The sequence below is a fragment of the Sipha flava genome, unplaced genomic scaffold (genome assembly GCF_003268045.1).
Source record: "Sipha flava isolate LNK unplaced genomic scaffold, YSA_version1 3_pilon_pilon, whole genome shotgun sequence".
NCBI lineage: Eukaryota > Metazoa > Arthropoda > Insecta > Hemiptera > Aphididae > Sipha > Sipha flava.
Genome location: NW_020273108.1, coordinates 449856 through 471499, shown reverse-complemented (window position 1 = coordinate 471499; position 21644 = coordinate 449856). Strand labels below are relative to the sequence as shown.

At 29.9% G+C, this 21644-nt stretch overlaps 2 protein-coding genes across 2 annotated transcripts in view; both read left to right on the top strand.

Moving 5' to 3' along the window:
* Positions 1–21091, top strand: part of LOC112688711 — a 36706-nt gene extending 15615 nt beyond the window's left edge. Inside the window, exons 2-4 of the mRNA XM_025562044.1 lie at positions 3334–3585; positions 3965–4129; positions 20615–21091. Coding sequence (XP_025417829.1) covers positions 3334–3585; positions 3965–4129; positions 20615–21070 — 873 coding nt within the window. The 3' untranslated portion in view covers positions 21071–21091. The remainder of the gene's footprint in view (positions 1–3333; positions 3586–3964; positions 4130–20614) is intronic.
* Positions 21092–21178: 87 nt separating this feature from the next.
* On the top strand, positions 21179–21571 carry LOC112688742 (alanine and glycine-rich protein-like). Its single transcript, XM_025562093.1, has one exon. The coding sequence runs from the start codon at positions 21179–21181 to the stop codon at positions 21569–21571; it is 393 nt and encodes a 130-aa protein (XP_025417878.1).
* Positions 21572–21644: the final 73 nt, after the last annotated feature.

Sequence of the window (21644 nt, the reverse complement as noted above, 5' to 3'; positions counted from 1 at the left end):
CTTATAATTCTGTGTTTTATGGTTTATTGTATCATATATGTAATTTTTCTCTCATAAATATCTAGTACCCAAATATTGATACTCGGATTTGTAAATAATAATTTCTAATTATTTATCTTGTCATATTTTACTGAAATACAATAATTAATAAACACCAATATAAATTGTAAATATGATAAAACAAAATGTATATTTTTTTTCAAAATAATCAACTCGGTAACATCTTAACAGAATAATAATTCATATACTTAAATGAAAAATACAAATAGCATTCATCGATTTCAAATGTTCATACAAAATAATAAACTTAAAGAACTTAAAGAAACACTAACTCGGTTTTCTTACAGAATTTTTCTCATTTATTTTTAATTACATTTTTTTTTTCTGAAAGACATTAAAAATATTTGTTTGTATAAATGCAATAAATAAATTTCAATAAGTAAAAAAATAAAATAAAATAACATGAAAAATTTATGAAGGAAGTCAATCATTAATATAACTATATATATATATATACTTATATTAATGATTGACTATTATAACTCTATAGGTATATATATATATATATATATATATATACTTATATACAATTTATTTATTTATACTTAATTAATGTTTAATTATTTTTATTATTTTTTTTTTTTTTTTTTTACATTTATTGGCCAATTTATTTTAGCCTTTGAGTTTGATGTCCTGAAATAGTTAAAGAGGACATTTTTATTAAAAGAGGATTTTAGTTTACTGATAGATTAGTAAATATATTGAAGGAATTCTTAGGTACGGTGTTATAGGTTCGAAACGTACTAAGGACATCCAATAGGAATTGGTAAACTAATTGCCTGAAATGCTTCTAGTGGGTGAATGATGGACAGTTTTATTTGACCCCAAATGTAGATGCGATTTGACCAAACAGGTGTTATAATGGTTTTGTATGTGAGTATTTTGTTTTTAAGGCTATGTTTGAATTGTAAAATTGAGTGGAGAATCATTTTCATTATTATTACCTTATGTATGCATATTAAATAATATACTTTTGGCCCCTAAGACGTAATTACAAACAATTCATGTCCGGATCGGCACTGTAATAGTATGGGTTTTAACAATGTTCACGTTATTAACCATCGAGCCGGTTCTTATTTTAAAGTTACACACGTGGGTCCGCTGTGGTATTTACGCCGCATTCGTTTAGAGTCACTCTGGAAGCATTTGCATACTTGTGTACGTAAACCCAATAGTTTTTTCAATAGACATTATTAATACTACGTTAGTTTATAATAAAAAATTAAAAAATGATTGATCGTGTTTAAATTGAAGAATCACAAATACTGCCTATAGATGCAAAATATATTAATTCGTGTATACGTACGTCAATTTTTATTCATTTTTTTTCGCTGAAACAAAATTTATTGGCCATATGGATGTTGTGTGAATAAACAGGTGATATTACGGTTTTGTATGTAAATATTTTGTTTCTTAGGCTATGTTTGGATTTTATAATCGAGCAGAGAATATTTTTTGCGTTTAAATAACTATCATATCGTATTTATACACATTACATAATAATATTTCGGTCCCAATGACGTAATTACAGACAATGCGTGTCAGGACCAGCACTGTAATAACATAGTTCTATCAACGCTCACGTTATTAATTCATGTATACGTACGACAATTGTTATTAATTTTGAAACGAAATATAATATTGTATTGCATAATAAGTGCACGCACGCACTTCCACGTGTACCTGGAAATAATTTGTTATTATTATTGATTCAACAATTGATTATACATTATTAAATAAATTGTTTGTGTAATCAAACGGCGTTATACTGCGGTTATTTTATAGTAAACATATTTCAGAAAAACGTTCATTGTGGCCGGCAAAAATAAACAGGGTAATATTATTTTAACTTATTTCATTACCAGATGTGTTCAAAATTTGTATGTGAAAATAATAATGCAATTGAAACATGGAAAGGAAAAAATACAATTAGTAAATTATAGAGTGGATCATGGGAATTGGACCAAAAATAGATCGATATTTTTCAACGTAGAATGGGAATATAGACAGTAGAATAGGCTTGAATAAGCTCATTAAGCTCTGCTGAAAAATCTCTAAATCTCCAAGAATGACCGCTATACAGCCTCAAAGTGACAGTTTGTTGTGCAGTTTCAAAAAATGCACTATCGGTCCCTACTTCTTCGTGGAGCAGAAAAAAAAGGAACTGTCAACAGTACCCATTACATCGACACGATAAATAACTTTATGAAACCTAAATTTCGTAAAAGACGATGAACAACCAAACCAATTAATGATTCGTTTCAACGAGATGGGGTACCTCCTTACACTGCCATCACTAAAACGAATCTCGTTCGAAATATTTTTCTTGGCCTACTCATATCACGTTTTGAGGATATGCTTTAGACTCCTAGGTCATCTAACTTGACGATGTGTGATTTTATCTTTTGGGTATTGGCCCCATGCTTATGAATCGAGATCACACACCCTTGGACAAACTTAAAGATGCAATAAGTACAGAAATTGTATTAGTTAATGAATCCTTGCTTAAGGGCGTTCACTCAAAATTTTAGACCGCTTTCTTTATGCTACAAATAAAATGGACGTTATTGCTCGATATAATTTTTTTTAAACTAAAATGGCACTAACTTATTATTTAATTAATTATCAATAAACTAATTGTAAGTTTAAAACTCCCTAAGTTATATCTATTTGTTATGTTAATATATCAAAATCAAATAGTTTTTGCTCCCCCCTCCTTGAAAAATTAACTCAAGTACGCCACTGTGTGTAAGTGTATTTTTTTAGCTTTGAGTAATATTGGAATTTCTACACTTAATAGCTGTAATAAAATTGACAGTCATAGAAGGACAACCTCTGATTTTTATACTCTGAATTTATAATTTTTTTTTTTCGTTCAAACTGAAAACATGATTACACATAATTTACCATATAAAACTAATGAATGGTGTTAATTTTACGTCATCACTATTCATAATTATCTATGATTGATACTGAATTTGCACATTAGATACATCATAAGTCTGAACTATAGTCTAGACATTGATGGATTTATAGAGTTACACTGAGTTTAAATAAAAAGAGTAAAAAAAAAAAATATAGTAAAACGCAAATTCAATAAATTCTCTGATAGAGCATTTTTTAAACGATTCCCATGCTCTAAATACAAATACAACTATTTAATTATTGTACATGGTTATTATAGGATATATTATATACACATATATATAGGAACCCCCTATAAATTATACTAAATTAGCATAAGCGTTGACTAAATGTATTCTTTTTCTTCAGATTCCATTAATGGAAAACAAAATGAAATGGGACAAACCGAAGAAAAAGAATAAGAACTACCCCAGCATTGAAATCGAAATGAGTAGTACCAGTTACAGCGGTCACAACGAAAAAACCGCGGAAGAACCTTCTGTATCAATGTTTCCAGTGTGGTCTAGTAAACATAATGCCAATTCGTCATCACCAGGCCGTGGAATTAAGGAACAGAGTTTTATTTTACACAGTGGAGATTCTGGTATAGAGTCTGTGCAGGTATGAGATTTCTGTGGGTTTTAATACCCTTCAAGTATTCTATTGGCACCTATGTAATATATTGACAAATATGTTCGAAAAAAAAAAAGTAATAGTTTAAGTATTCGTGAACTGTAATTGTTAGAAACATTTGACAAATAATTCAACCACTTCTTTATTCAAATAGGTACAACTATTATTGTTCAAATTATTTTTCTACACATAACTATCCATAATTGTAATAGACCAAAAGAATGAAACATAATCACGTGGTCGCATTAATTTCAAATTAATATAAATTACATTGATATTTGTTAGCTTATTTTTAATGTGCCTCATAAATTATGTATATGAATATATAATTTATACATACGTTTGTGTGTGTGTTTGATTTATTCAGGCAAGTCCTGCTCAAAAAACTACCAAAGCCGGTTCGTCTACAATTGATCTTTATGACGTCCCGGGCCCGTCAACATCGAGACGATATAGTTCTGTATACTTGCAACCTGATCATGCACGGTTATATCCAATAGCCTCTTCTTCTCATGATCATGGTGCAGCTGAGGTATTTATTTGTTTTAGTATAAACTTAAAGCCTCATGGAAATATGATCATACCACTATTAAAGTCGAATGATAAAATCCAAAGCTATAATACATTGAAAACGATTAGAATGAAATGGTAACAAAAAATATTTATATTGTAAATATTTGTGTGCATTGTATAATTCATATTAGTCATTCATTGAGTTTTATGTTGAAAAAATATTATTATTTTTAACCAGTCAGTTAAATTTTTTAACTATAAAAATTCTATACAGTTAAACTTGCATAATATACGACGTTATTTATGTGTGAATGGATTATAATCAAATATATAATTGAATAATTATTCAATAATCTAATTATACTTTTCAGTAAAATATTTGAAATGTGCACACGCACACAATAGCTTATACATACTATTTTCCCAATTATTATATATGTGTAATAAAATAAGTAATAAGGATATGTGGTTTCATTAAAAACGTATCCATTAGCAAAACAGAATTTCGAAAAACTAATTATATTATTAATTAATTTTCATAAAATATGTCTAAAAAGTTTTATTTTTCTTCTCTCTTTATAATCATCTCTAATTGTCTGATCCGTCGAATAAATCAGACATGGGGCCGTCACATGTTATAAAAATAAATAAAAATAAAAATTTTTATTCAATATTAATTAATTTTATTTTATTTTTACTAGAACTGGCTGAACAAAGCCCAGAACAAAGATATGATTAGGTATTTACAATATATTGTAATAATAATAAACAAAAGTAAATAATTTAAAATAATAATTATATGAATAAAGATCGCAAAAATTATAATAAAAGACTAATAGTTTGATATTCTTAACCGTAAATTAGTTTATGTACAAATTAACATTGATTATTATTATATATATTATATTAATTATAATTTCATCAGAAAGTTATATCATTGGATATATCTTTCTATTTATTTCTTTCTTTTTTATTTCTCGTCTGTATAATTTATTTCTATTTGCTTATTTATTTATTGAGCACGTAGCACAGATTGTATGTATCCTTCTTTTAATAATAATAAAAATAAAAAAAAACTAGAATTCATTAAATTAATCGGAAAATTTAACATTCATTCTATAATAAAGATTTTTTGCACAACACCGGATAAGAACTCCGTTAACATTATTTATCAAAACATGTTTGTGCTGAATATCGGTAGATTTATACTATACATTTACTCGTTAAATTCTTTAATATTTATTATTATATTATTTTTAGTAATTAATAATTATTTTAGAATACTTATTATATGTTTATATACACTTTATGCAAGTACGAGTATGTTTATATAATTATAATTATAGTTATTCAATAATAAAAAAAAAATTCTTTGAAAATCGATCCTCTAAGGTGAAGTATATTTTTAGTAGATTAGGATCAAAAAAAGTTTGGCTAGCTCTGATTTATAGTGTTAAATGATTGGTTGTAATAACATGGGTTATCGAAAGTTCATAAATATCTTTGATAAATAAATGACTATATCATATAAAATTTAATTGATGACATTTAGACAATAATTTTATGGTTTAAATAAGTTTTATTTTTCGTTTAAATATATATTATTTCATTTTATTAAGTTCGTAGATTATTAATCAACGATGATGATCGAACACAAACATTATTTCTAAATAACAATAATTTATTAATCAAAACGTATTCATATCTTTAGTGGTAATCTCTTCCAGAGAAACCAACTCTAACAAATCATTCATATTGAATATAAATATAAATATACAATAAACATATAACAATGAAAATTATAAAAAATATATAAAAATATGAAATAAACGTAATAAAGTAATTACAACATTGACATAACTATTTCAGTTTGATATCGGCATACCGTATAGGTAAAAAAGTTACAGTAATGCATAATTAAAAATTAATTAAAGTTTCAGCTATTATGCTATTTCGCATTTAACCAAATTTTATTTTTACCTCAAAATTTAGCGTGTGTTTGTATTCTCTCTAATACGTAATTTGAAAAAGAACAATATGTACGAGTATTGTTTTCCTCACGTAAACGTATCAAACCATTCAATATTTATTGGGACATTCCTACTTTAATATCACTGGACTGAGTAATGAAAAGTAAAACTTTGGTTAATAGGCAGTCACTGATATTTATTTTGAGGAATGTAGTATAATGTGAAGTAGGTATACACTTGCGTAAAAAACTTTGCATTGTTTAACCTCTTGAATCATTAATGGATAAATTAATCATTTACAAATTCCTTACTTTGTGTATTTTGCTTTGTTTAGTACAGCACAGAATGATGAAAATTGAATTATATATTTATTACTATCTAAGTTAATTTCTTTTGTTTTCTTGCATATGTGATGGTTTGTGTGTGATACGTGATCATATTGTTGAATTTGGCAGCGTATACGTGGACGCAGTTACTAGACGTCCATGCAGTCGTTTGCATTGAACTAGATAAAAACAGATTTTCAAAACAACAGAAACAATAACTTTTTTCTTCAATAGCTTTCTGATCCATAAATAATTTGATAATAGAGTGATGTACCTATCTGTATTTTGTAAAATCAATATTTATGTGTAAACACAGTGATTTAATAATAACTATATTTCGTTAGAACATAAAACCGGATTGTATATAATTGTATTGTTGAAAATTTGCACTTAACTATTATGATTTCACCCTTAGACAACTTTTAAATGGCATAAGTAAAATAAGATCTATTACTTAATATTGTGTTGTTTTTTTTAAATATTTTTTATTTTTATTTTTATAATACAACAGTAAAATAAATAATATAATTATTAATTTTCCGCGTGTGATGATCCGACGTGTTTTTATTTGCATTGAAAATCATTTCCACAGTAGTCTCACACAATATGTAGTATAATATAATGATACATATACATGTATATAAAGTATTTATGTAGTACATGTATACATGGTTTATATTATAATGTAAAATAACAATATACAAAAGCACGATAATTATTATTAGTTTACCCCATTAACATTTTTCCGTAGATGTTTCAGAAATGTTTTCATTTTTTACGGCATGCTAACTTATTATAATATGTATATTTAGATATCAACATTAGCTGCAATACATAATGCTTATCAAAGTATACGTTTATAAGGAGCTTACATGAGTTGTTCAATGTAAAATTACACCAAATTAGTGACGGAACGATGATTCAACACACATCATATAAAATATTAATGTTGTAATTTATGAATAGAATGTATGCGTACCTATTGCCGCGATGGAAAAATGTTAAAAATACTGAATAAAACTGAATTATTGCGAATACGTGCCATTTCTGGCATGCCTATACCATATTTAACTCGTTTAATTTTCAAATAAACCGTCAGAATTGTTCTGGTATTATTAAATTGTTAATCCTGTAATCTAATTATTAAAATACGTGTTGATGGTGAAATAGCTTTGTCACTATTTTCATAATACCATTTAATTTTTATCACTCGTGTAGCATTTTACAGTTCGACGAATGACCATTGTGACAGCATATTAATTTCGTTTGAAACGTGCATAAAAGACCATTGTGTAATGCTTTGAAGGCATAAAAATATTTTATATTGATTCACTAAATACATTATTTAAAACAAATATAACCGATTAAGGTCTAAGAGTACAGCTACAGATATTAATCTACAAAAACATAAACATTTTTGCTCTCCAATTACCAAAAATCTAAGTATGTCTCAACAAAGCTAATTAATTCTACGTTTATAATATTTAATATTCGTTTTATCATGTTCAACTGTCACAATGCTATTATTTTATTTTAATCTGTTTATAAGTTTTCTATAATACTCATTGTCTTTCCCCTTTCGCCCAATAATTTCGTAAGCCAGCGCATGGCCGTATCCAGCCATTATTTTTGGGGGGGGTTTTCAATTTAAGATGAAACTAGAACATGATTTTTAGAATTTTAACCAATTCAAACCATATTAGTTTTTAGGTTTAAAAATGTACTTATATTATTTACCATATTATATAATATACATTCTGCTTTAATACTTACTACTCGTAAGGTATTTCAATTGACAATCACATTTTACATGTAAATATTTTTATAGTTATATAATTATAATTAGAGTAAGTATATTTAATAATTATTAAAACATGTAACTTACATTTTTTAATTTGACAATTTATAGGATTATTAATTTTAAAGTAACATTATTTTTCTTGATAATTTTGAAAACTGAGTAAGTACCTCTTCTGGATCAACATTGATGTCCCGGTGAACTGACATTAAAGCCAATCCATTGAGGCGTGTTTCACCAGTCGAATTTCTGAGATACGTTTTCAATCTTTTTAAAGATGAAAATGTTCTTTCTGGTGTCGCTGTTGACATAGGCATAGTAACTAAGACTTGTAGAAGTTTCCTTATGTTAGGAAATAAAAGAGGGTTACAATTGTCAAGTCCTGCAATTGCTGTTTTTGGGCGAGATCCTTCTTTTAGCCACTTTGTCTTCCATATTGTAAATTCAGCTTTGAAAGCATTAGGCTCAATCAATATCTGAGAATAAAAGTTTACACAGTCGTTTATTTCTTCATTGGTAGCGATTATACATTTACTTGGAATGATTTGTTGTAATGAACTTATTAAAGATTTGTGTTTCTGAAATCTATCACAAAGCTGTGATCTGATATAGTCGAGAAATGGCAAAAAAATATTAAAATTGTAATACTCTTCAGAGCTATGAGAGGGCACATTACTACGGTGTGTTTGTTTATTAGCGATACGAGGCAAAACAATGTCTTCTTTATTTTTATTCAACATGATGGCAACAACAGAAAACAGGTCTGAAAAATGTTGTTTGTTATTTTCTCTCATTTCGTCTAATACGGCTAACACATCATCAACATGATTGCATGCTTCGACTAAATCAGCATTAATTGTCTGTAGCTGTTTACACAATGTCAATGTATACGAAAAAATATTTTCAATTATTACGAGAGGTATAACAAATTTAGCGTCTTTAATTGTACTTAATAACTGACAAGACTTTTGAGCAGTTTCTTTATTTATTGATGACTCCAATTTTTCCAATGCAACAATAATAGCGGGATATAGTTCTTTGAACCGCATGACACTTTCATGCTTATAAACCCAACGAGTTTCATATAATGCAACTAATGTGGTATGCTTTGTCTCTGAAAGAGTTTCGATAATAGTTGTTCTCAATAATTCACTTCTTTGAGCCGATGAGCGAAAAAATGTTCCAACAGTTTGAATGGTGCTAATACAGTTTCTTATTGAGGGCAATGAACAGGCGTTGGCCAACGCTAGATTGAGTGAGTGAGCACTGCAATGTACATAAAGTGCCATGGGAAAATCTTTTTTTATGTATTCTTGAGCACCATGTAAATATCCACTCATGGCAGAGGCTCTATCGTAACCTTGTCCAACTAAAAATTGACAATGTATACTGTTCTTCTGTAAACACCCCATTATCAAAGTTGCTAGTCCTTTTCCACTAAGATCAACAGCCGGTGTAAATTCTAAAAAATCTTCTCGAATTTTTTTATCTTTTTGGTCATAATAACGCAAACATACAGACATTTGTTCAATTCTTCCAATATCTGTAGTTTCGTCCGCTAACACAGAAAAGCACTCGGCAGCATTTACTCTTTGGACAATTTTTGACTTGATTATTTCACCACAAATAGAAATTATGTCATTTTGAATACCAGGACTAGTATATAAAGAATTTCTTGGACCATTTTTCAAATGTTCTCCTAGCATAGTGTCACCTGAATCTACACGAAACCGTAAAAGAGCTCTAAAATTTCCGTCATTAAAATCATCCGAATTAGTTCTATTCGAGTTGAAATTAAACATCGACGATTATTCTAATAAGGTATGTACACTATCAAAATTTGAAGAATACTAAAAATAACTACGTAAATACTCTGGTGCGTCCATATGAACAGCCAAAGCTATGGGCAGGCGACAACGTCAGTCGTGATCTTATCTCATTGTATACATAGTTTTACCCGTCGTAAAGCAGTGCACTGTTTTAGATTCAATTTTTGCGCGTAGACATTCTCGTAGACAATTCTATTTTATTTACACAATAATAATAAGTCTGGGATAATAATTTACCTTATGTGCGACTTAGACGATGGATTAAGAAACACTTTTCTATTGAATTTCAATTGAATACAGAAAAAAAACATCAAGTGAATAGGCAAAAAAAAAATGTTGAACAAATTTTGGGGGGGGTTTGAACCCGGAAAACCCTCCCCCTGAATACGGCCATGAGCCAGCGTATAGTTAAAGTTTATTGTTTTTTATAGGCATTTTATATTTATAATATTAATAAATTTAATTACATCTGCGCGAACCAAAGCAAAAACGAATTGTTCGTTTAATCTTGTGCATGTTAATTCACTAGATACAAACAACCGTTTTAGCCAACAAATGGACACTATTAATAATAAATTCCAAATAACCTACTGATCCATTATTAACGAACTAGTGATGATCAATGATTAGTTGGTAACCGAAGCGCAGCCAATCGTATCATCAGCCAGTGTGCCGTTATTGTTGACACAAATATTTACAAAAGCTTTGGTGGCGAGATTAAATATAACACAAATGATATTGCGCCGTCGCCGTTGTGTTCTCATGGTTCTATTTATTCGTCCGTACGTCCGATCGGTGTGAGCTTATATTACGTATAAGTAGGTATCGTTTTCCAATTATTTTAACATAAATATTTGTATTATACGTGCGTATATCATGGCGTTATCGCATGGATAATGTATAATAATTACACGCATCCTCGTACTGCCCAGGAGTTACAGATTTTTGTACTCAACATGATCTGGTTTCTTACTAACGAACACGTTTTACATGTACTATTTTACTCCTCTCGTCCTGCAACGCGCAGGAAACCACAGTTTCAAATGCAAAGTACTCAATGAATTAGAAATGAAAATAATAGCGTTTTTCACTGTAATAAACATGCAACTTATTAAAATTACTCGGCAAAGTTATCTACGGTTTATAATAATCAATCAAAACCATCTATCAAACCATCTAAAGTTCTATTATTTTAATTAAAAGTTGAAATCAAATACATGATTACGTCTGGAATAAATAAAAAAATAAATCATCATAACTTTTCATGTTTTAATCGATTCGATATGCATATTCGAATGATTTTCTGATGAGTACATTTTACACTAGATATATTTCAAGACTATAATAAACCAAGCAATACTCAATATACCATAACAATACAGTTCTTAGTATTCTGGTGTGTTTATTACAATGAAAAGAAAACTGTCATAGACTAATCAGCATAATTTGAATATTTTTTCTCAGCATGAATATCTGATCCGTATTTAAATTGCTTTAAATGATACTTCTCAAGAGTTAGGTTTATGAATTACGTTTTATAAATATACACTATTGGATTAGGATTTTTTACTTTTTAACGTTAACGAAAATAGTTGTCATAATGTAATTATAAAATCGAACAACGAAATAAATAAGCAATTAACATTTATGAAATATTTACTAAATGGACACCGTATAAAAAGTATTATACATCATAAAATTAAAAATAAACTTTGAAAGTTTGATTTATTTATTATAATTATACGTTATAACTTAAAGTTAAATACTCAAAACATTTTATTTTAAAAAGTTTAGGTACATTGTTCTAAATAGAATTTTTTTTATGCAATCAAATTTTAAATTAACAAGCAAAATAACGACATGAACCAATCGAATGCCTACCATAAGAAATCTTAACAAAAAGTGGGGTTTATAATTAAAGAATAATTACAACAAAAAATTCAACTTAAATACTGAGAAATTAAACAAACGTTAAACCCAACAGTTAGTACTTATTTTAATATTTCTGAGGCTATTAAGTAGAATGATTTCGTCAACAGCGATTATTGTTTTAATTTAAAAGAGAACTGGTATTTTAATATTTAATAATTTAAACTTTTATATAAAATAAATGATTTAAATTATGGTTAGAAATATTTTACAACGAGAAATCAACAAGCACTTTTTGTTATAAGTGTAAGCGTATAGGGTTTAACTTGATTATCTTTTGCACGTTACAATATCGTGTTTACATATTATTTACTATGTAAACGCTAAGTATCGGGTAGAGACCAGATCAAACATAAAACGAAAAAGACTCTTACTTTGAACTCGAAAACTCTGAGTTAGGGTTGCTAGATAAATGTACATGTACACTATGTATTCAATAATATGTTATGTTCAAAGCATGACCTTTGGTAATCAAAAGTTTGATTAATTAAATCTTGAATAGAGCTTATACAGTTCTTAATTTATTAAGTGCAAAACTATTTTATTTTCCGAGATTGCACTAAACATGATAGAGCTAATTTCTTAGGATAAATACTTTTAATCGATAAGACCTGAATCATAATTGTATAAATACAAATTATATCATCTATATATTAATAAGAAATATTTTATATGAACAAATAGTGGTAGGAATACAAAATTTTGTATTTTTCATAAATTTGTTGAAAATAATAATAAAATTATTAAATTACCAATATTTAATACTATATATTTATGTACTTACGAATTTCTTGAATTTTTTTCCGTCTGAAATTAGCATATAAAGAAATTATAATTAAGTGGTATAGTACGTTTTTGAAGTTTGTATTGCTATTGCAATAAACATTAAATATACCGCTATCATTCATCATAAACATTAAAGCATATGTTTTTCGTGAAAAAAAGTTGTTGAATGTTAACTTGTTAGAATTTCAACACACGATGGTTAATGGATTGATTGAGTAATTCTCGTAGGGACGATAAATAGAAACATTAGATATATTCTTAAACCAGATTTTATATTTACAGAATACATGATAGGTCCTAGAGCTCAAAGTAAGTTTTGCCAAAGAGATTTCAATGCGGATTATTTTGTACAGTTCGGTGAACACGTTTTACAAAATCGACTTACAAACACAATAATTTCGAGTAGGTTAGACAGACGTATCGTTGTACGGATTGCAATAGCTTTATGGATTAATGTTTTCGTCTTAACACGAAGAAACGGATAATCGGATAACTTTAAAAACAGTTCAAAATTATGGTCGTCTGATTCAAATTCAACGCGTGTAGTATCTGAAACGACTAATCCGCTGAGAAATAAATACGAACGGTGTTGTAACTTTTGTGAAAACAAATTCAGTCAGTTTTTGTATCATGGCGGCACGTGTGCAGTAACATATGTTATAGAACATAATACGTACACGTCAAATAATCGCGCAGAAATGTGATAAAAATATTTGATATTACGTCGTGTTCATCCAGGTAGTAAATTATTTGGATATAATGGGAACGGTCGGCCGTCCGACTCATTAGATTACGCGGTAATGTTCAAGCGAAGGGCCAACGAATATTAGAACATCGTTTTTTCGAGGTCAAAAACTGTACATCGGCCTTACGAATACAGATATCATAAATAGTAGAAGAGACAGCGAGGGATGTGTTAGCCTTGGCCTAGATAGAACGTCGTGCAATTTTCAAAACGTTTTCGTTGACGGTTTCTGTTTCCGCTGTTAACGGGCTGAAAACTGGGTGGAATATTAAATAAAACATTTGAGTTGATTTCTCAAAAAATGCATGATTATAATGAATTACGTTTCGGAGCCATCATCGTGGCGTTGTATTTCCGACTGACTTCACTATCGTTTTGGTGCAAAACTATACGTCTGAACTTCTTCATACGGTATAATCATTTGCTAATTTATGTTTAATTTTTGATATATTTATACGATCGAACCGATCTTAGCTCACTCAATTCCACAATCATAATATTGATTATGTACATGAACACCCAGACAGAATTTCAACAAACTTAACATAATCATTCACCCAAAAAAATTCGTAAGGTATAAACCATAAATGTTTTAGAAATGTTCACTAATTTATTCAATCTGCTGAGTTTAAATTTATCATTTTATTTTTAATGTACTGTTACGTGAACACAGCAATATTGAAATAGGTGTTTTGTTTGATAAATAAAATAAAATTATGTGTTAGCAATTCGTACAAATATTTTTAATATTTCGAATACATTTTTTGTGCCTTTGTAAATATGTAAGATATTAATAAACATAGAAAATAATTAAAATTAAAAATAATGTTGTACAATTAATTATTTGTGTAATTGATCTTTACATTTTTTAAGTTTCCGTAAAATGATTAAGTACATATATTATGTATTTAATTATAACAATTATTATAAAATTAATTAGGTACAATATTTTGAAGCAAAGTGAATCCAATAAATATTTCATAATCATAACTGCGTTTGGAATTGTTATCATCACTTACTATAAAAAAAAGTGTTAATAATTTTTGAAATAAAATTAAGCAACATAAATCATAGAATTATGTTAAACTTAAGTTCATCTACACTAGTTCATTTGTATAATTAAAAATTCAGGATACGATACACTCGTTTAGTTTGTATACTGTAAGGAAATACTACTATAGACGTTAGACTGTAGACAAGAGTATCATATTTCGGTAATATCGGTACAAATTAAAATGAAGTAGAAAACACTTAACAACTTATGACAATACTTCCATGAAAAATAAAATGAAACAAAACACTTTATACCTTTCAGGTATTTTAAACATAAATAACGTTGAATTTATGTTACAAAGCTTTTATGCTTGTTATTGGCAAATTAGATAAAGATTTCACTCTTTTTTGATGATATTAAATGTCATCTTCGACAAAAGAAAACAAATTTTTGTCGCTTACGTTTTTCATACAACATAGTAGTACTGTTTTATTTGTAAGACTTTTTTTTATTTTCATTTCTATGAGACTAAATTAGAGCTTTTTATTATAATATTTTCTTGAAAATATAAGAAAAAAAAGCGTTCTGTTTATCAATTGTTACAAATATTTCGTTAATATTTTATTGTTATTCGATATAAATAAAATCATTATAACACTAAATGTTGTTAATTTTTCTTATTTATATTAACTATTGTACAGTATAAAAAGTTTTAAAAAGTTCTTACTCTATAATCAGAAACAATAACAAGGTAAACTAAAAACTCAATATCGTTGTATTCAATAAATAAACATCATATTATTATCAATGAAATTAGTTTATAGTGTTGTAATTTTTATGAAAAAGTTTCACAAATATATTAAACTTTTCATATCAATGGAAAAGGGTAATATTAAAACCTAGTCATATTGAAAACACTTTTATCCATAAGCAATGTAAGACATATGACAATGTAAGGCAAAATATTATTATTATTATTTTTATACCGAAATTATCCACATTTTGTGTGATAACTACCGAATAGCAACAGAAGTATATATTTTTATTATTACAATAAAATTGTAACAAAATAAATTTTAACAACATCGGTCGATGTGGTTAGATACAACCTATGTACGACTTCGCATACGTACCTATCGTCTGTGCTATAAAACAAAAGTAAAACACGCCGTAATGATACTACTGAACATACTCAAATATATTTTTAATATAACATAGTCGTAGGTTTTATGTTCGAAGCAACTATTAAATAATGAATTTCGATAGAATTCGAAATGATTATTTCTTCTACCAGCAATGCATTATATCTTATTGATTACCAAACGTATATCCCTAGATTTTCCCAGGGTTGCTGTAAAATATACATATTTAACACGGTTGAAAATTATATTTATTCGTTCACCGAAAACATATATTGAAATATTTTATGTACACCGATAAATAAATAAAAATATTAGAATACGAGGCATATTACGTACGCCGGAAACCATATAGATTGCGCTTGACAGTATTTTTATATTTTACTAAACGAAGAATTTAACTTCACTTTTATATTTTTCTAGCACTTATTTCCTACGGTTTACTGCATCATTCATATTTAATCTTTTATTTTTTTATGAATATTTTACAACAAATTCTGTTTTAAATGTTTATTTTCTCATTGCTCAGAAAGCTATTTAAGCCTTTGAATGCGAGTGTCACTTAATCGTGACGTCATATTTTATTTAAATTTCTTTAAGTAATCTATTTCGCAACAACTCTGTAGTAAACTTGCTAATAAACAAATTAAATTAAGTTTTTAGTATTTTACGTTAAAAATTTGTAAGAATTAATCTACCTAAGAACATTTTTTTCAAAAAAACTAAAAAAATAATCCACTATGTGTAGATATTAACAGTATAATAATAAGTATTTCTTTATTTTATATTCATGATCATTTTTGAAAGTTCGGTTATAGTGACAATGAATTTGAATACAAAATACATTATTCTGACTGTTATTACACAAATCGTACCGATACTTTAAATAATTTTAAAGTTATTACATAAACAATTTTGTTCACCACCAGTTCGTGGATTTCAATATGCAACGGTTTATTTGAACGATTTTAAGTTTAAAAATACCGTCCAATGTTCGGGCGTCTTACAGAAAATGTATTATCGATCGCATTGTCACAAAGGCACAGACAATTATTACTTATAATATAATACTCTTACGCAGGGCCGGCGCAATGGGGGGTGAGCAGGGCCCTTGCCCGGGGCCTCGCGCTTTTATGAGGGCCTCGCAGATCGATTTCGAAGATATTATTATAGGAATACCTAGACGCCATTCTTATAAAAAGGCCTCGATATATTTTGCCCAGGGCCTCGCAAAAGTTAGCACCGCCCCTGCTCTTACGTTCGACAATTGCTCCATACCGATCATTATTTAATGTTTAATGTATAAGTCGTGTTGCAATCACTAGTGCTGTGAATTTTTTTTTTTTTGATAGATGAGTTTGTCGTGGAAAAGAAAAAGTTCTATACAGCATATCGTATAATATTACATAAATAAAAATTATGTTTTTTTTTTTGGTAAATACGTGCATTGTAAGTATAGTAATGACGAGAAATGTAATAACAAAGTATGTTTTGGTAGGCGTCTCAACCCAATTCCGGTCCTCAGTGTTTTCCCCTAATGATCATTCGTTCTCAACTATCAATTGACAGTGTACACCAACAAAAAAAAAAAAATCTAATGCACTGCACAATGTGTTTTTGTCGCTTTTCACGTTAATTTAACTTGGATTGTACAGTATTTGAACATAGAGATGTCTCATTGGAATTTTTCTTATAGACTACTTTTCCAACTCTCCCCAATATTACGATTATTATTTTTGTATGCGATACATAAAATTTTTTCATTTTTATAGATTGAATGCAGTATCTTGGTGTATTATTAATACTCGTATATAATTACTAATCATCACTAAATTTGTACTTAAAAAGAGTTTAAAAATACAGTGTTAAAATATTTATTGTAAAATATTTTAATTTAAATTTGAGAAATTATCCAGAATTTAAATAATATTATTATTATTATTAATTTTTTTCTAATTATTTGATTTGTATAGTTACAAATAACATAAAAATAAAATATTTTTGAACTTTATATTAATATAAAGTTTGAGTTTTTACTATCAAGCCCGGATCAAGGGGGAGGCAAAGGGGGCACAATCCTGGGGCCTATTTTATTTTGAGAGCCCATCCTTATCCCTAAATTATATTATTTTATTATGTTCAAAACAATCAAAAAAAAAAAAAAAAAAAAAAAAGAACTACATAGTAGAGTAGGTTAATTTTTAAAAATTATTAATCTATATATTGAAAAAATACTTTAAGCTCTACAAAAACTATGTGAAAATGTTAATGAAAATGATGAAACAAAAAGATAAGTTACAATATTGCAGGAAAAATGGTAAAAAAGAGATTGCCTATCTTATATTATTATGGAGTGATAAAGAAAAGTAATAACATTTCAATTGAATTGCAAAACAAACACTGTGACATATTAAAAGCCGTCAACTTGCTATAATCACTAAGGTATTTTGTCTTAAGTTTAAGAGACTCAAGTAAGGTTTATTAAAATAAAATTGCAAATCTAAGTCAAAAAGTTTCATAGACGTAAAAGAATGAAGCTGAAAGAATAAGAAAAAAAAGTATCCTAATGATAATAGTGATTGTAAAAAAGACACAATTTATGTAAAAAGAAAAAGACAAAATTTAAATTAAAACTCATTATATTATTATTCATAAATTTGTTATAGAACTAAAAAATATAATTGCTGCTTATATTTCTATACATTTTTTATTTGTTGCTAAATAAAATTGTCCACCAGATGACAGTAGAAGAATGAAGTCCAAGAGAGTATTAAGAATCGTATTTCTACATATAAAAATGATGTTGACTCTTCACTTGAAAATGAAATTATTCAATTTAAAACATTTTTAAATTTAAGTAAAGTATCATTTGATGCAAGTGTTGCTTTTAGTTTATTAAAATGGTTCTATGAAAAATAATTGCAGAATGTATTCCCAAACATTTGAATTGCTCTTAGATTATATTTAACTATCTCAGTCGCTAATTGTTCAGCCGAAAGAGCATTTTCAGAGTAAACAAGAATAAAAAATAAATATAAAACAAGTTAGACTCAAGACAATTTAACATTGTTAATGATATTATATTCAGAAAATAATATTCGCAATTGATAGATTTCTTGATTGATAGATACTTGTTTGTATAGTATAAATTTATACAATAATATACAATCCTTAATATAAATTTAAGTTTATATTATAAAGTTGAAAGGGAGCACATTAAGTGTACGGTGTCCCGGGGTCCCAGGGCCCAATTGATCCTTAATCCGGACTTGTTTACTATTTCAAAATGTTATATATATAGTTAATAAGAAAGATGATTTTATTAAAACAAACATTTTCTACACTTTTCTAACATGGGGAATATTTCCCTGAAACTTTTCTTGGGCACGTTTATGATTTTGCTTTCCCGGCAAAGTGTCCGTTCCTATTTGTACGTGTATTCAACGACGAGAACACAACCATAAAAAGTGAAAACTAATAACTGTAGACAACACGTAATATGTGTATTTGTTCATTATAAGTGACACTTCGTAATTTATTATTCCTTGTATAGTTTATTGCCAATTGCTTATTAGTATTAACTACTATAATTATTATTATCATATGTACTAATAATTATCATACTATACTTACACGTTAATCTTACTACATGTATACGTTAAAACATATAAAATGCAATCTCTACTCAATACGCGATAGCACTATACATTAACATAGTATTAACGTATACTTGTATAAAAGGGAAACATTATATTCAATAATTATTACACTTAGCCCCTCTACAATCATAAATATCATGATTTGCTGTTTCCGTCCGTTACTCTACCTCAAACGTATGATACACGGACCATATTTCGATTTTATACCCGCTCCTCACCAATTCATCTGAGCTCGAACACTCCCATATTTTTATTTTATTCGCTTATGAGTTCCGTTACAATTAAACAGGTCGATTATTTAATTTTTCCCGATGAATATTTTTAATAAAATTAAAACGCGAAAACACAATAACATTTTATTAACATGGAAGAATAACACTGAAAATGGTGAAGTTTAAATTATTTCCACAGTTGAAAAATTAAAATCAATATTCAAAACTCTCATCGCATCAATGGATGGGTATGGTATTATTTCGAGAGAGTTTCGAACAAAGGCGGTCAAAAACGGAAACCTACATTCCCTATATTATTAACACGCAAATACATTTATTTCTGATGCCCACATAGAATCAGAAGATAACAACTCCCTCTGGACTTGATGTAACACAGCACAGAGCGAATTCCATCCATAATAAAAAATATTGTTTTGATAAAGCTATCTGCGAGACCATATGTTATATACCTAAGCTATACGTTTACCTCGCGTTTTTTCATAGATAAACGGATAGAGCAGATAAGTTATGGCGCGAAGCTCAGCATAACATCTGTTGCTTCAGTTTTTATTTTTCTTCCGTTTTTAACGTAAATGTAATATAAATTATGCTCGACACCATACTATAGCCCAAGGGTGGCCACTAACCTTAACTTTAGGAACGGCAAATTTATTAAGCTAATTCGAGGCGAGCCACATTGTAAAGCGATGTATATAAAATTAAGACATATTTTGGCTACACATACTAAAAGCACCGCTGCTGTGCCAATCTATACCTAATAACGACTGTAATGATAATGAAATTGACGGCAGTAAAAACACTATCTAATGTTTTTAACGATTCTAATAAAATTTTATATTTATTAAATTTACTCTAAATTTGGTTCAAGAGCCGCATGCGGCTCGCGAGTCTCGTTGTGGCCACCCCTGCTATAGCCTAAATGAAGTTCACCATTCACCGGGAGGGGGAGGGGGTATGGTGCAAGTCGAAAACGTAAATTCTAGTGAATGTTGTGAGAGAACGTTCGTAAATATCTACTCCCTAAATTACAAATACGTGACATAACAACGACAACGACAACAATAATAACGATTATATTGGGGTATGTGGCCAACAGGACAACGACTGTTTGGGCGTGGACATATGCAGTGGTAACCTATCCAGGGCATCCTCGTCGAACGCGTCTTCGCTGTTGAGCGTAGCCGGCGCGACGGGATCATCGGGTAACCGGCACGGAGCTGTGTGGGGCCGGCGCAGGAGCTCGACATGGACGGGCCGGTGCTCGGACGTGACGGACCCGGAGTTCATAGGCTTACGCTTGGGCGCACGGGGCAGCGTGGGCATGCACAGCCTGTCGGATTCGCTGCACCGACTGACGTTCACGCAGAGCCTGGCGTTCCCGGAGCTCGCGCGCAAGCTGGCCAACCGACGCCGGCAGGAACAGATGCGTGCGGCCATCAACGACACCAGCCAGGACGACTTCGAGGCGTGTTCCAAGTTCGTGGCCGTGGCCGGCGTGTTCCTGTTCAGCCTGATGGTGTACTGCGTGGTCAACCGTTACGGCAAATCATAAGGGTGGTCGCCCCGCGACAATCCGGGGCAAATCGATTACGAGAACCAGACGGCCGCGACGGTGGCGTACAACCACCATGGTGGCGGCGGCGGTGTAAGGGTTGTTACAATGCCGACTACACACCGCCATAAGACGGCGAATACGACTGCGAACCTACGGACCACGACCACGACCGCGGCCACGGTGGTTCGCGCGACGTCCGCTTACAACCGGACCAGACCGGTTGCCGTCAAAAGCGGTCGCAACCGGAACAGAGTCCGAAGTGGCAGGGGTGGTGGCAGTAGCAGCGGTGGTGGTGGCAGGAGCGGTGGCAGCGGTGGCGGTGGCAGTGGTGGCATCGGCGACGGTGGCGGCGATGGTGGTGGTGACGGTGGTGGCAACGGTGCCGTCAACAACCGGACCGAAGGGCCGCTCCTGAAACGGCTGTTGCACATGGCCACCGCTGCTGTCAGACGCTTCGCGGACCGCGACGGCGGCGGCCGTGGCGACGTGAACAGGTAGACGACTTATCGCGATCGACCGACTACGCATGCGCATTCCCGCGTTTCCTTATCGTATAACTTACCCCGTGCGT

Coding starts and splice junctions, on each gene's coding strand:
- LOC112688742 (XM_025562093.1), top strand. CDS start 21,179: ATGCCGACTACACACCGCCATAAGACGGCGAATACGACTGCGAACCTA.